At 45.2% G+C, this 14,568-nt stretch overlaps 1 protein-coding gene across 1 annotated transcript; it reads left to right on the top strand.

Moving 5' to 3' along the window:
• The first annotated feature begins 7,183 nt into the window (after positions 1-7,183).
• On the top strand, positions 7,184-12,316 carry RPL14 (ribosomal protein L14). Its single transcript, XM_075556018.1, has 6 exons — positions 7,184-7,275; positions 7,755-7,856; positions 8,397-8,491; positions 10,769-10,868; positions 10,969-11,022; positions 11,950-12,316. Exons 1-6 carry the CDS (start codon positions 7,273-7,275, stop codon positions 12,259-12,261), a joined length of 666 nt encoding a protein of 221 aa, XP_075412133.1. The 5' UTR covers positions 7,184-7,272; the 3' UTR covers positions 12,262-12,316.
• Positions 12,317-14,568: the final 2,252 nt, after the last annotated feature.

The following is a 14,568-nucleotide window of genomic DNA, read 5'->3' as shown; positions in this document are numbered from 1 at the left end:
CAGCAAACGTCTGTGGACAAGAAAGCACTCTAAGCGAGTTCAAGAAGTGAACCAGGCCATCCCCAGCACGCTAACCTCCCTCCTTGTCCCTGTGACTTTTCTGAGACGTGAACCATCCCAAAAGCTGACCCACGTGGCTGGGTCGTCTTCTAGAGAGATGCATGTTTGGTTAGCAACGAGAAACCGTCTGCCACATCTGGTTTCAAAATGTGCCATTTGGTGAGCCTTGAAGCTGAGCCAGGCAGCCTAGTACTTTTCTGGCAACTGGGAGAAAACCAGCAAAATCGGATCTACCATTTCACTTCAGCAAGGGAGCTTTGACATGGAGCGTCTCACCTGTGTCAGTCTGCGTTGACTAGAGAAACACATTCATAGGCACTCGTGTGTAAGAAAGAGCTTTATACACATGAGCAATTGAATATTGAGAAAACAGTCCAGTTCAAGTCCATAAGCCCGATATTACCCCATATGTCTGATACCAATCTATAAAACCCTCTTCAGACTCACAAAAACACATGCAATGATGCCCAATGCAGGAAGATCACAGGCTAGTGGGTGGGAAGTCTTGTGGATCCAGTGATAATGTAAGCATCTTAGCGCTGCAGAAGTCTCCATGTGGCTCCTTCAGTTCCAGGACTCTATGGTAGCTCCATGTGTCTTGTCAGTAGGAATGTCTCCCGGGAAACTGGAAATAGGGAATTCAGAACATGATCCCTTCGGGACCAGTGCTGAGAGTGGCCATACCAGGTGGTTGGAGGGAGGATGAGGTAGAAAGGGGGAACTGATTACAGGGATCTACGTATAACCTCCTCCCTGAGGGATGGACAGCAGAAAAGTGAGTGAAGGGAGACGTCGGACAGTGTGAGATATGACAAAATAATAATTTATAAATTATCAAGGGTTCATGATGGAGGGGGGAGTGAGGAGGGAAAAATGGGGAGCTGAAAACAAGGGATCAAATAGAAAGCAAATGTTTTGAGAATGATGAGGGCAACAAATATGCTTGACACAACGGATATATATATGGATTGTGATGAGTTGTACGAGACCCCAATAAAATGATTTAAATAAATAAATAAATAAACAAAGATGCCCATTAAGTATATAAATCTCCCAGGGAGTGAGCATGTGTTCCACCCACAGCGAGCTATTTATCTCCTTAGTGCCTTCAAATGAGGTCATCAAGCTGCAATCTGATTGACAGGTTAACCTCCACCCCCTTCACTCTTAATAGTCTCCAATTGACAAAGGATTATGTAACTACCACATCACCCAACCAGAAAGAGCATGTTGTAGGATTCTGGGAGAATGTGGCTTTCTGATGAAATGAATATGAAACTGTTTTGCTAGATTGAGGGCTAAGCAGATCTGTGTAAAGCAGTGCGCATCAGACCTGATGGCACAATGGGCACGGGTCCTATTTCTTTGAAAATACTCTTCACAAACCCCTTCCTGAAGCTTGGCACCTGGATTGTGAATTGAGGCTGCTGCCTTGTGCCAGCAGGAGCCCAGGTGTGTAGTGGTTGAGCATTGGGCTGCTAAATGCAAGAGCAACAGTTTAAAACCACCAGCCTCTTTGTAGGAGTCAAGAGTCTTGGAAACCCACAGGGACATTTCCACTCTGTCCTCTAGGCCAGGGCCTCTATGAGTTACAATCCGCTCGATGGCCATGGTTTTTCGGTTGTTTGGTTTGTTGGCTTCATTTTTTCCCTCTGTGCCAAAGTGACTTCAATCCTCTCGGCAATACTGGGCTGTTTCAACCTTACAGATATAATTCCAAACAGCAAAGTTTCCGAGAGTCTTTGATTTGAGAGGACAATGTTTCTCTGTAAGAAAGTAATAGTGAGAAGGGAGAGTGGGAGGGAGGTGAAAAAAATGACCTGATGCCAGGAGCTTGGGTGGAGAGCAAATGTTTTTGAGAATGAGGCCAACGAATGTACAAATGCGCTTTACACAATTGATGTATGTATGGATTGTGATAGGAATCGTGTGAGCCCCTAATAAAATGATTTAAAATAAATAAAGTTATCTTGATTAAAAAAAAGCAATAGTAACTGAAAGTAAAAGGACTTGCAGGGGCACTGTGCAGAGGCAGCTTTTCCTTGTAAGAAGTGCTGCTTTCTGTTAACTTCACAGCTGTCGTTAGATGTGTCTTACTCCTGCCTAATGAACACCCAGGCCGATTTTACCTTGTCAGATCCAGACAGGCGTTACTTACACAACAGTGGTGCTGATGGTATAGTAGGAAGATATGCCGAGTGTTCTTTCCATGGGTGGTTCTAGATCTTTCTTCGCACCATTGGAGGTAAACTCAAACCGCGTGTGATTACAGATCGTATACAAACCACGTGAGAAAAATACCAGAAAAATATTTACTTGTGTTTTAGTGACTATGCAAAGGATCATAACACACTCTGGATGACATGAAAGGTTCTGAGGTGGTCTTTGGAACAGAACAAGGGGGCGCTGTGTGATTTTAAACCAAGAAAAGTGTGGGTCAGGGTTGTATCCTTTTTTTTTTTTTTTTAGGGTTGTATCCTTTTGTCATACTTGTTCAATCTGTGTGAAGAGCAAATAATCTGAGAAGCTGGATCATAGAATGCAGCACCAGGGTTGGAGGAAGGCTTCTTAACCCGTGCAATGCAGATGACACAATCTTGCTTGGTGAAATCAAGGAGGACTTGAAGCCCTTGCTGATGAAGATCACAGACTGCAGCCTTCAGTATAGTTCACAGCTCAATGTAAAGAACACCAAATTTTTTCCACTGGACCAGTAGACATCATGATCATGATAAGCAGCAAACAGATTGATGTTGCCATGGGTTTCATAGGCATGACTCCGCAGTCAATGCTCCTGGAAGCAGCAGTCAAGAAATCAAATGTTGTACTGCATCGGGGAAATGTGCTGCACACGACCTCTTTAGAGGATTGAAGAGCAAGATGCCACTCTGAGGATGAAGGTGCGCCTGACTCAAGCCATGGTATTTTCAATTGCCTCCTCTCCAGGGGCAAGTTGAATAGTGAGTACAAAAGAGCGCAGAAGAATCAATTCGTTTGAATTAGGGTGCTGGTGAAGAATACTGGAAATACCATGGCCGTTGGGAGAACAAACAAATCTGTCACAGGAGAAGTACAAGCATGGCTCCTTAGGATGGCGAGGTTTCACTTCACGTGCTTTGCACATGGCATCAAGAAAGATCAGCTGTTGGAGAGGACATCATGTTGATAAAGTGGAGGGTCCACGAAGGAGAGGAAAGCCGCCAAGGGGATGGAGCGACAAAGTGGCTGCAGCAATGGGCTCCAACCTAGCAACAATTGTGAGGGTAGGACCGAACCGGACAGTGTGTCCTTTGGTTCTCCAGAGAGTCACAGTGAGATGGAGCCAACTGGATGACCACTAGCAACAACTAACCCCAGTGTGTAAACAGCACACTGTTAGGGAACAGGAGTGCCTATTTTGTGTCTGCCGTGCATATGGATGGGCTTGTGTGGAGTGAGGATGTTGGAGTGATATGGACGTACTGGGATATGGTGGAAGAGCTGGTTATCTGGGTGCTGTGTCAAATGGGTACCAGTATGGGGTGAGAGAGGAGGGATAGCAGGGACTGTGGCCAGTGTGAGGAAAACAGGTGGTTTTGTGAGTGTGTGTGTGTGTGTGTGTGTGTAATAGATGTATCTGTGGTGTGAGATATCAGTGTGTCCCTGGTGTGTACAGTGTTCCAAAGTGGAACACAATCGAGTGAGCGTATCTGTGTCTTTGTCTCTTCTTGACTCTAGGACAGGCAGCGGAAGCTGGCTTTTTGGAGTGATGGAAACCTACAGGACTGCTGGCTTGTTACTGAATCATGATCCTGAACATTACTGTAAGGCTGAGCTCCAGAGAGCAGCAAGCAAAAGCTTCATCTTTGTCACAACATCAACATTAGGTTGGGTAATAAATTACCAGGTCAAACCAGGAACCCAGATGGAGTGCCTAACTAAAACAGTGCCTAGAACAGAATCACTCACTCACTCACTGCCATCAAGTCAATTCTAACTCATAACAACCCTATAGGACAAGAGTAGAACTGCCCCTGTGGGTTTCTGACACTGTAAATCTTTACGAAATGGAAAGCCTCATTCTTTCTCCTGTGGAACAACAGGTGGTTTGAACTGCTGGATTTGGGGGTAGCAGCCCAACACGTAACCCTCCCTGCCACTAGGGCTCCTTTTGAACAGAATAGACCCTCAATCAATATTTCTGTGAATGAACTAATTTCCTATGCCTTAGAACATTCTAAATCACCACTGAAAATAAGGGCTGCTTCCAATCAACTGACCTCCTCAGCTTATGAAAAGAAGCCGGTAAATAGATTTGGCTACCTAGATAACCATATGGACACGGATCCTCTTTGGGGTAGGCATGGGAAGTTCCACTTGCATTGAAGTCTTAAAAGCACCTGAAATAGACCAAGAGCTTTCAGAGCTAACTAGGTGAAATCTCCTGCCTCACTATGGAAACACGTCTCCCTGAAAGCACTGGCATTCCAGCAAGGACAAATGCAGCTTAATGACCACAGTTGTGAACAAGAATGCCCAGAGCCATGAGTCTCTGGATAGGAGAGATGCTGACAGAGTGCAGTCTGGACCAGATGAATGGACTCAATACTCATGCTTTCATTCGTTTAGCAAATAGTGAGTACCTGGGCTGTGCAGGAGCTATTCGAGCCTGCACGGACACAGCAATGAAGAAGACATGCAAGTTCTTCCCCTCTCCCGGAGCTTCCCTCCTAAAGGCTGGAGGCAAACGACAAGTGCTTGATGAACCATGATGAGGAATGCTACTGAAAAAGTAAAGCAGCCAGGAGGGTAAAGGGTGTGGCTGGTAGCAAGGCTTTCCCTGACCTCCCAGGATAAAATAGCGACCCCTGGCCCCAACCAGAACATTTTTTTCATTGCTACTTCATAATTGTAATTTTACAACTGTTACGAATCTGGCGACTCCCCCATGAAAGTTGCTCGAACCTCAGAGGGGTCGCGACCCACAGGTTGAGAGCCGCTGCTACATAGGGCCACTGTAGGTTGGAATAGCCTCGATTGTAGTGGGTTTGGGTTTCGTTCAGAAGAACCAACAACTAACTCTCTCTGGGAGGAAGTACAACCAGAATGCTCCTTGAAAGCAAAGATGGTGAGACTTCCTGTCATGTGCTTTTGACATGTTATCAGGAATGAGCAGCCCCTAGTGACGTGTTCAGTTTCTGGAATGGTTATACCTCTGTTCTTTGCTTCACATGCTGAAAGAATTCACGCCGAAGCACACTGTGTGATCCAAGTGAGTTTTTATCAAGGTCAAGCCAAATTTCAGGTTTTACAGTCTCCAAAAGGTACATGCTATTTCTGGAAAGTATGCCAAGCTTCGTGGAAGCCACACTGGCATTCACAACTTGGCACAACCAACCAAGTGGAAAAGAACACCCAAATGTGCAGAACTGTGGGGGTGCCAGGAGGCCAGAAGCCCAAGAAACCTAGAGGCTCAGAGCATGTGGGCCAAGAGGCTGTGGGCCTTGAGTAGGCCCGGAGTGGGCGCAAGTGGGCCTGCGTGGGGGAGGGAGACCCCCACCCTCCAACTGCGGCTGACCAGGAGCAGGGTAAGAGACAGGGAGCCCTTCCCACAGTCAGACATTTCAAACCTCTGGCTGGGGAGGCGTGGTTGATGGTATTGGTGGATCCCATTGGCTGAGTTAGGCCCACCTGTGTGATGTACCTGTAAGGAATTTTGGGGCGCGAAACAGAACCAAAGATCCAACTGGCAAAATTTAGAAGCAGGCTTTATTGGGAGGCTTGCGGGCGGATTCAGCAACTCAGGGAATTGAGCCTTTGAAACCGCACTTTGGGAAATTTAGGCTGCGTTTTTATACCCCTGCTGGCAGGCACAGCTGGGAAGGATCCAAACTGGGGAGGATCTGTGCACACAGGTGCTTCAGAAGGGAGAAGGTCTTTGACCTTATCTATATGCCAAGGATGGGTAGAGTGGAGTGTGCGTATCCTCAGAAAACATTCTGGCTCTGGGAGGAGCCGCTCCAGGAATTTGAAGGTCGAGCAGGGGAGGGGGAGATCAGTGAGAGGGAGGTCAGTGAAAGGGAGGTCTATGAGAGGTGAATTCTGAGAGCCACGCTGAAGGCACCGGATTCAAAATGGAGTCCCTTTTGCCAAGACCAGGCAGTACCTAATGTGAGTGTCCCCACGCTATTGGTTTTACCTGGGCCTGGGGGACTTGAGTTATGAGCAGGCTCAATCCTTGGTGTCTCCCATTGGTGTCTAATGGGATACCTGATGTCTTTCCAATTTCCTCCATGGGGGCCTTTGCAGGCATGGGTTTGACAACCCTTCCGTCCCTCAGTTAGGTACCTAACAGGACATCATACTTGGAAAAATGGAGGGTCAGCAGTGAAAACGAAGCTCCTCAATGAGATGGATCGACCATAGGCAAGATTGTAAGGATGGTAAGGGACCTCAGTGTTTCCCTGGTTGTGGAACCACTGAATCAGCATGGACTGGGTGTAAGAAAACAACACTGTGATTATTTATCGAGCTCAAATATATTGTGTTGATGAGAAAGAACTGGGCGATATTTTGTACTCTTATATAAAGTATGGCCGAGCCTACTGGGCAGCAGCTAGCAACACTGTATGGCAAAGAACAGCCTTGTTTTAGGAAATGCTAAACATAGACGGCATGTCTGCAGTTTACTCTGTGTAGGGGCGAAGAGGAAATGATAAAGGAAATAAGGTATCATGTTAGCATGAGAATCTTAAAAAGGGATTTATGGGAATTATTTTAGTAGTCTTGCGGATTTTCTGTAACTCTGAATTACTTTAAAATAAAACGATAAACAAAATGACTGGTGTCATTTGGGTGACACTGGGGTGGGGGGCTCATGTCCTAAGGAACAAGTGAGGATGGCTAATTAGAGAGGAATTCAACTAGGATACGAACAGCGTATACTAGGGAAGTTATTAGCTTCTCTGCCTTTATCTTCAACCCGGATTCCAAAGAGGTGACCAGTCACGCAGCGTTTCCGATCCCCATAATCAATTTCACTCCACGCGCGTGCGTAACAGCCACAACTCGGCCGGCTCCGCCACGTTCTCCCGCGGGCGTGCGTCTGCGCACGCGCGCCCGCCAGCCAATCCGTGCTCACGTCGGCGGCTCGCGGGCGTAGGGGCGGGGCCTGCCGTCTGCACATGCGCACCGCCGGGCGGGCCTTCTTCCTTCTCGCCGAACGCCGCCAAGATGGTGAGTGCGCCTGCCGCGGCCTCCGGCTCTCGCGGCCATTCCGCTCGGTCCCCTCCCTCGGCCAGGGTGCTGAGGTGCCGAATGGGGTGCCGGGTCATTCCGGGCAACACGTGCTGAGCGTTCCCGGCGGGCGGGGTGCGGGCTCTCCCAGGTACCGCGAGCTGTCGAGCGCGTGGAGGGCCGGCGCGCCTTGGGCCCCGCGTGCGCCGCCGGCCTCGGGCGGCTGAGGGAGGCGGGGGGGTGGCCCGGCCGGCCCCGCCGAGCGGAAGAGGGGCCACAGGGTGCTCCACCCCGGAGGTCGCCGGCCGACCAGGGCCAGGCTTTCCCAGCGCCCGGGGCTTCCGTCCCGCTTGGCCCCGGCGCCAGCGAAGCTCCCTCGCGGTACCTGGTGCTTGGCTCGGTCACGCTCGCTCCACCTGCGGGACCGGACAAAGGTGCGTGCATTCTGAGTAAGTCTCGCGGACTCCTCTACTTTCTAGGTGTTCAGGCGCTTCGTGGAGGTTGGCCGGGTGGCCTACATCTCCTTTGGACCTCATGCCGGGAAACTGGTCGCGATTGTAGATGTGATTGATCAGAACCGGGTAAGTTGTTGATGCAAAACACGATAACGCCTATTTTACCCGATGAACGGTGGGAGGACGCTAGGGTAGTTTTACGTTATCAATTTAGAAACGGTGGAACAGATTTGAACCAGCCAGAACGACTTAGTTTGAGAATTAATCTCGGACTCTTTAAGAGTTACCTGGAGCTTCTCAACAGATGCTAAAATATTGCAGCTTAAGTAAGTTAGAGAATGTGAAGTTTTACCTTTTAGAAGTGTTCCAAGCAAAGTACTTTGTGCTTGCTGATTATATTGGGAGGAAGTCAAAGCCTGTAAATGGACATCGGCATGCTGGCTGGCAACGCAAGGATTAAAGTTGTCAAAGCTGTGCACTGTGTGCCATTGGTTTGTAGGGTGTGCTGATACTAGAGCTAGAATGTGTGGAGTGATTGAAGTCCACCCCAAAAATAGGATGATCTTCCTTTTTTTGAGCAGTACATTGGAATATTAGGGATTTAATGATAGGGAAAAGACATTATTGAGAACATCTGTCCATTTTTTGTTTGCTGTTAAATTTTAGGCTTTGGTCGATGGCCCTTGCACTCAAGTCAGACGGCAGGCCATGCCTTTCAAATGCATGCAGCTCACCGACTTCATCCTCAAGTTCCCACACAGGTAATGCCTGCGCTGGATTGTTGTTGTTATTAAATACAGTAAACACGACGGACAGATAAAACTGATTCAGAATAAGCTTAGATTGTAGAACAGGTATTATTTACATTTAAAATCACTTTCTATGGATCGTTCCCTGGCCATTCTCTTCTGGTCCCCTCTTTCAGAATTTCAGACAACAAAGTCCACACCAATAAATTCTGGTGTCTTAGTTACTATTGTAAATAATATCTATTGGAACATTGGGCAATTCAGCATTTCCTTGTACAGTTAAATGACTTTGAAGCACCTCGGTCATGTACAGCCATTACCAATATGTTTTCTGCTGTTATTTAAGTAATAGGCATCATTTAGTTGATGGCGACAGCCAGTATGTAGGCCATGAAAAGTAAAGTTGGTTGTTGGTTTTTGAACAAGGTGAAAGTGTGTGGCAATGAAAACACCACTTCAGTGGCCAGCAAGTACATAAAGTAGGGTGGGTTCGGATGTGGAGAGATGGGACACTCTTGCATTGCTGGTGGAAATAGAAAACAATACAGGCAGAGTTCCTCCAAAAGCAGAGTCCCAATGTGATCCTAGCATCTTAAGTCAATGGACATTAACAGTAGGGAGAGATGTGCATCCGTGATGAAATGACACTGATACACGGTACAACCTGAATGAACCAGGGAAGCATATGAAGTCAAAGACGCCAGTCACAGAGCACCAATATGTGATCCCTCTTGTGTGAGATTCCTAGAATAAGCAAGTATATAGAAAATAGTGGTTATCAGAGGTGGGTAGAATAGGAAAGGGGAGAGTTTTTTTCCCCTGCACTAAAACTGGTACGATTGTGGTACCTGGTGCGTGTGCACATACCATAGGCATTCAAAAGCAGCTGTGTGAACAACTTTTTACTCAAAAACCATCTGGATTGCGTGGTTATATCACTGCTGCTGGTGTTTGGACAAGTGCAGTTTTTGAATGCTAGTGTCAACAGATACCTTCCAAAGCCATCCTAGGCTGTACCAAAATTACCCATGGTCCTACGTCTTCCCAAGCACCACTAGAACCACCCCTTGTGTGGGTGAACATGCATATGACTACCGTTATCTATTAATTAGGAGCACATTGTGCATCTGTTTCTGCTGGCCATATTTGTCAAGTCCAGTTACCATGGGTCAAAGGACAACCCTTGTACAACATTTTGTTGGAGTGTGGTCAGGACTTGTTCTAGAGCAGAGGTGTCAAACTGGCGACCTATTGGCTGCATGCAGCACCTGAGGTAATTTTTTGTGGCTCACGGTAGCTCTGAAATAAAATAAAAATAGAAAACATGAAGAAAATAGTGCTATGGGGTGATTGAGGCAATACCGTATACACATTTTCCTTGCTACCTTTAACAACTGAAGACGCGTATACGTGGCCCAGTGCCTTTCCTGAGGACCTGTGGACATGTATAAATGTGCTTCAGTGATGTTTAGAAGTGATGTGTCTGCCACTTTCAGTGTCACATAATGGAAACATCCCAATAGCGAAAAGGCTAAAAAGAGCACTCTAGGTTGTGCTGTTATGAATCAGTACCTAGGGCCACACTAGTAACATTTCTTAGAGGGAAACCATTGTGTGAGCAACTGTTTTCATCCATGAAATTAAATAAAATGGCACACAGATCAAGAATAACCGAGAACATCTATCTGCCTTAATGAGATTGTTCTCAGTCTTTGAATCCAGATATTGGAAAACTAGTAGGAGGAAAACGCTGGCAAGTTTCAGGTAAAAAAGGAATACTTTTAGTTTTATAAATATATTAAATAAAATAAATGTTTAAATCAAAGCAAGTATATAGTGTTTTAATTATGTCTATATTCCTGAATCCTCACTTAAAAATATAAATTTAAGAAAATTTTAAATGTGACGTGGCCTGCGTGAATCTCGCCTGTTGCACCAGATGGAGCCTGCGTTTTAAGTTGAGATTAACCCCCCTGTTGTAGAGGGTGCTTTTCAAGCTTCATGACAGCAGAGGAGTTTCGGCTGTTCTTCAGAGCATTCTTGTAGGTGTCTCATCGGATTCTCTCTTCAGTCTGATAGTCCTACGTGGTACATTTGCACAACTTACAAATATCTGTTACATACGGTAAAAAAAACCCAATGCCCAAATAGTAATGGTTTTCTACACATGAACTATTGCATGGTATTAGGTACCTGGTCTGGTGATTTTCAGGTCCATAAAATGGGCTGGTTTGCAGTTGACTAAAATTGCCCCGCTGATTTCCTTTATCTGTGGTCCTGGCTTCCTAGTGCCCGACAGAAGTATGTCCGACAAGCCTGGCAGAAGGCGGATATCAATACAAAATGGGCAGCCACAAGATGGGCCAAAAAGATCGAAGCCAGAGAAAAGGTAATGGTTTGGAATTAGACTGGTCTGGTTCTGATGTTTTCTTTCTTGTAGGGTGGGAGGAGGGTAGTGCCAGGAGGATAATTTTTCTTTTGTTTTACAGAAAGCCAAGATGACAGATTTTGATCGTTTTAAAGTCATGAAGGCCAAGAAAATGGTAAGTTTATGTACACACTCCTATTGAAAATAAATTTGTGGCAATATCAATGGCTAATCAACCAGTTGGTCATTCCCAGGTTGAGTCAAACAATTCAGACTAAGGAGGAGGAAATGTACTGGAACCGATTTGTACCTGTGGTTAAACAACCCTTAAAGAATGTGGTTGAAGTGTATGGTGCTTGTATTGTATGTCTGTGAAATGGTTTAAAATAAGCTTATTTTTTCTAATGTAGAGGAAGACTAGCTAATGCTCTTTCTTTAAGGAAAATTTTTCTATAAATTGTCGCTTAAATTTTTTAATGGACAAATGTTCGGCACTGGGCTCACAGGAAGCCTTCTTTGGACACATTTGCATTCCTCAACACAAAGGAACTGCCTCCCAGCACTATGCTGACTGTTGTCCTTTTAGTAGCCAGACATATATCCAAGTTCATTTTTCCAAGTCTTTCAATATCAAAATGCTCTTTGGTATACCTATGTCTGGCTACTAATCAATTTGAAGCAAACGTAAATTGATTTATTCCAGTAAATTGGATTAATTTCGTGAAAGCATTACTTTAGTAATATAGAGTCAAGAGTTAGCCTCAAATGAAAAAACAAAAATGCAGCAGAGATTGTCCTACTTAATACACTGAGCAGCCCTTAAGGATAAGTAAGTCAAACCCAAGGAGTCAAATGTTGCATTTTATACAAATACATAGTTCCACTTAAAAGTCAGTGGTGTACGCTTTTAAAAAGAAAATATGGCTACACACAGATCAGTCTGACATGTACCCATAGAGAGGTGTGTACGACACATCCATCAGCCCTAGTGTTAAAGTAAAATTTTTCTTTGTTAAGATGGAGAGTTTTAGAGTTATTTGTAGTCCAACCCTAGAATTTTTTATGCACATATGCAACAAGTGTTTTCTTTGACATCTTTCAGAGGAACCGGCTCATAAAGTACGAAGTTAAGAAGCTTCAAAGGGCAGCTCTCCTGAAGGCTTCTCCCAAAAAAGCAAGTGCTGCGAAGGGAGCAGCTGCTGGGAAGGTTCCAGCTAAGAAGGGGGCTGCTGCCGCCGCTGCAGGCAAGAAGGCTCCTGCCCAGAAGGAGAAAGCTGCAGGTCAAAAAGAGAAGGCTCCCGCCCAGAAGGAGAAAGCTGCGGGTCAGAAGGGTGGGCCTCCAAAAGCTCAGAAAGCCCAGAAGGCTCCAGCCCAGAAAACACCCGCCCCCAAGGCAACTGGCAAGAAAGCATAACACGCTGTTATACAAAGTAATAAAGTTTCTATTGGCCAGGCTGACCACAGCTGCACCCTATGACTCCATGAAGCCTGTTGCTGGGGCGGGACTAACAGGTAGATGCATAGTGAGATCGTTAGCTCGGTACTTCAAAAAATAATTTGTCACATGCTCTGACTCAGTTAAATATTATAGCAACCAGATAAAAGTAACGTGAAGGTCAGACAATCTTGGGTGTCTTAATGGCCCTGTGGGTAGAATAGTCCTAGATCTGTGGGTCTCGACCCCTTTGGGGATCCACCAACCCTGTCACAGGAGTTGCCTAATACATCCTACATAAAGAGATTTACATGACGATTCATAACAGCAAAGTTACAGTTCAGTAGCAACGAAAATAGTTTTTATGGTAGGGTCACCACAACATGAACTGTGAAAGGGTCTCGGCATTGGGAAGGTTGAGAACCACTGTGCTAGATGATCCTCTGGGCCAAATTATCCACGTCTGTTCCAGAGCAAGGTAAAGTCATGGAAACATAACCATTTCCATGAATTGCTGAGGTGAGGAACATGGCAGGCAGTTGCATGAATTACAAACTTAAGTGGGTTTAGGTTCCAGGACTTCCATGAGGTATGATTTGTCAGTAAGGCTGTGAGACGTGCAGGAGCATCTGCCTTCCAAAAGATGTGATTTGGGAAGTCTGGTAAACCCTTTACGTGTGAACCCTGTGTTCAGAGATCATTAATGAGCTTTTCAAACATTCTTACATATCTCTCAAAACTTTAATATTTCTTAAGTTGAATAAGTTTTTTCTTATTTAATTTCAGCTATGTTAGATTCTTTAAAAAATCTCTGCCTTTGACCAAACAATCAACTTGGCTATAGCAGCCTCATTGGATCGAGTAGAAACTGCTTTGCAGGGTTTCGGAGATCGAAAGAGTCAACTGGCTGGCCTTTTTGCTAGCAGCCCTCTCGGCTTGAATTTCCAGTTTTGGGTTCACAGCCCAGCACTTCACTCATTGCGCCACCTGCCATGTCTACTTAGAATGGGCAAAAATTAACTAATAATTGGCATGTGTGAACTAGCATAGGCTGAGCAAAAGTGGAAAAATGGTTTTTCCTTAATCCTAAAACATCGTTGGTCATTTACCATAGATTCTTAAAGTTGATGAAAGCATACAAAACCCTGTCAAATGGCTCATTTCATTGATCATATTAAAATACTTAACAAGTATGTTCCTAAGTAAAAAGAATTCTTAAAAGTATACATTTTAAATATTACTGTCTAGCAGTAAGAACACAATGTTTTGCTTAGAAAGACCTTGTATCAAGGTTAGGTTTATAGAAGTTCATTTAAAAGTTTAATAGTAAATTTATCATACACTCAGAAGTGATATCAAAAATTAGTAAAAGGGCAGTTAATGGCAGGATCAGATGCAAAAATCTAAATAGATTGCTCTTAGGGAGCTCTGGTGATGTAGTGATTACATGATGGACTAGGATCCACACGGTCAGCAGTTGGAAATTATCAGCAGCTCCTCGTGAGAAAGACTGCTTTCTACTCCCTTGTACAGTCTCAGAAACCCACAGGGGTCACCGCGTCAGCATTGACTGACAGTTGGTTTGGTCTTTGAAGGTTGAAAGAAGTCCGTGGTAGACTCCCACAGGCAAAAGTTTGATTCAGGTGCAGTGCCATGAAGGTCAAGAGCCTGATTTCTGGCAATGTATAAAGTCACTCTGGGTGCCTGAATATTCCCTTGTATTTCTTGTTAAGAATTTGACTGCACTATGGCCTCAAAACAGCACAAATCTTCAAAAGTAGCTACATAATTTAAAACTGCTTCCCTTCAGTTAACCTATTTAAAATAACTAAAAAGTGGCCACTGATGCTCAACATCCTTGGGAGTGGAATGCCAGTTCCCACCACAGAACAGGCATTCCATCTCACCAAGTGTCAAAGCAGGAGAACTGGTATCGATCCTCCACCGTTCTTGGGTGAAACCACCCCAAACGGGCATAAAAATCCTGGCAACAACAGTTACGCAGTACAGTCTCAATATTACATATACCAGTAAATTCTGACTCAGTGACCCTATAGAACAGAGTATAGCTGCCCCTGTGGGTTTGAGCCTGCAAATCATTCCAGAAGCAGAAAAATAATCTTTCTCCTGCAGAGCCCCTGGTGATTTAGCTTTTGACATTGTGAGCTGCCCAAAAAAAAGGCTAGGGAGAAGTGAGCTGTCTTATTTAAACATCTGAATCCACAAAATGTTCCAAAACATTGTTTTCCAGCTTCACTCGGGTCCATGCTAGCAGCTTCACAAGTT

This window comes from Tenrec ecaudatus, chromosome 8 (genome assembly GCF_050624435.1).
Source record: "Tenrec ecaudatus isolate mTenEca1 chromosome 8, mTenEca1.hap1, whole genome shotgun sequence".
Lineage (NCBI taxonomy): Eukaryota > Metazoa > Chordata > Mammalia > Afrosoricida > Tenrecidae > Tenrec > Tenrec ecaudatus.
The sequence above is the reverse complement of the archived record's forward strand: the minus strand, read 5'-3'. Positions and strand labels throughout refer to the sequence as shown.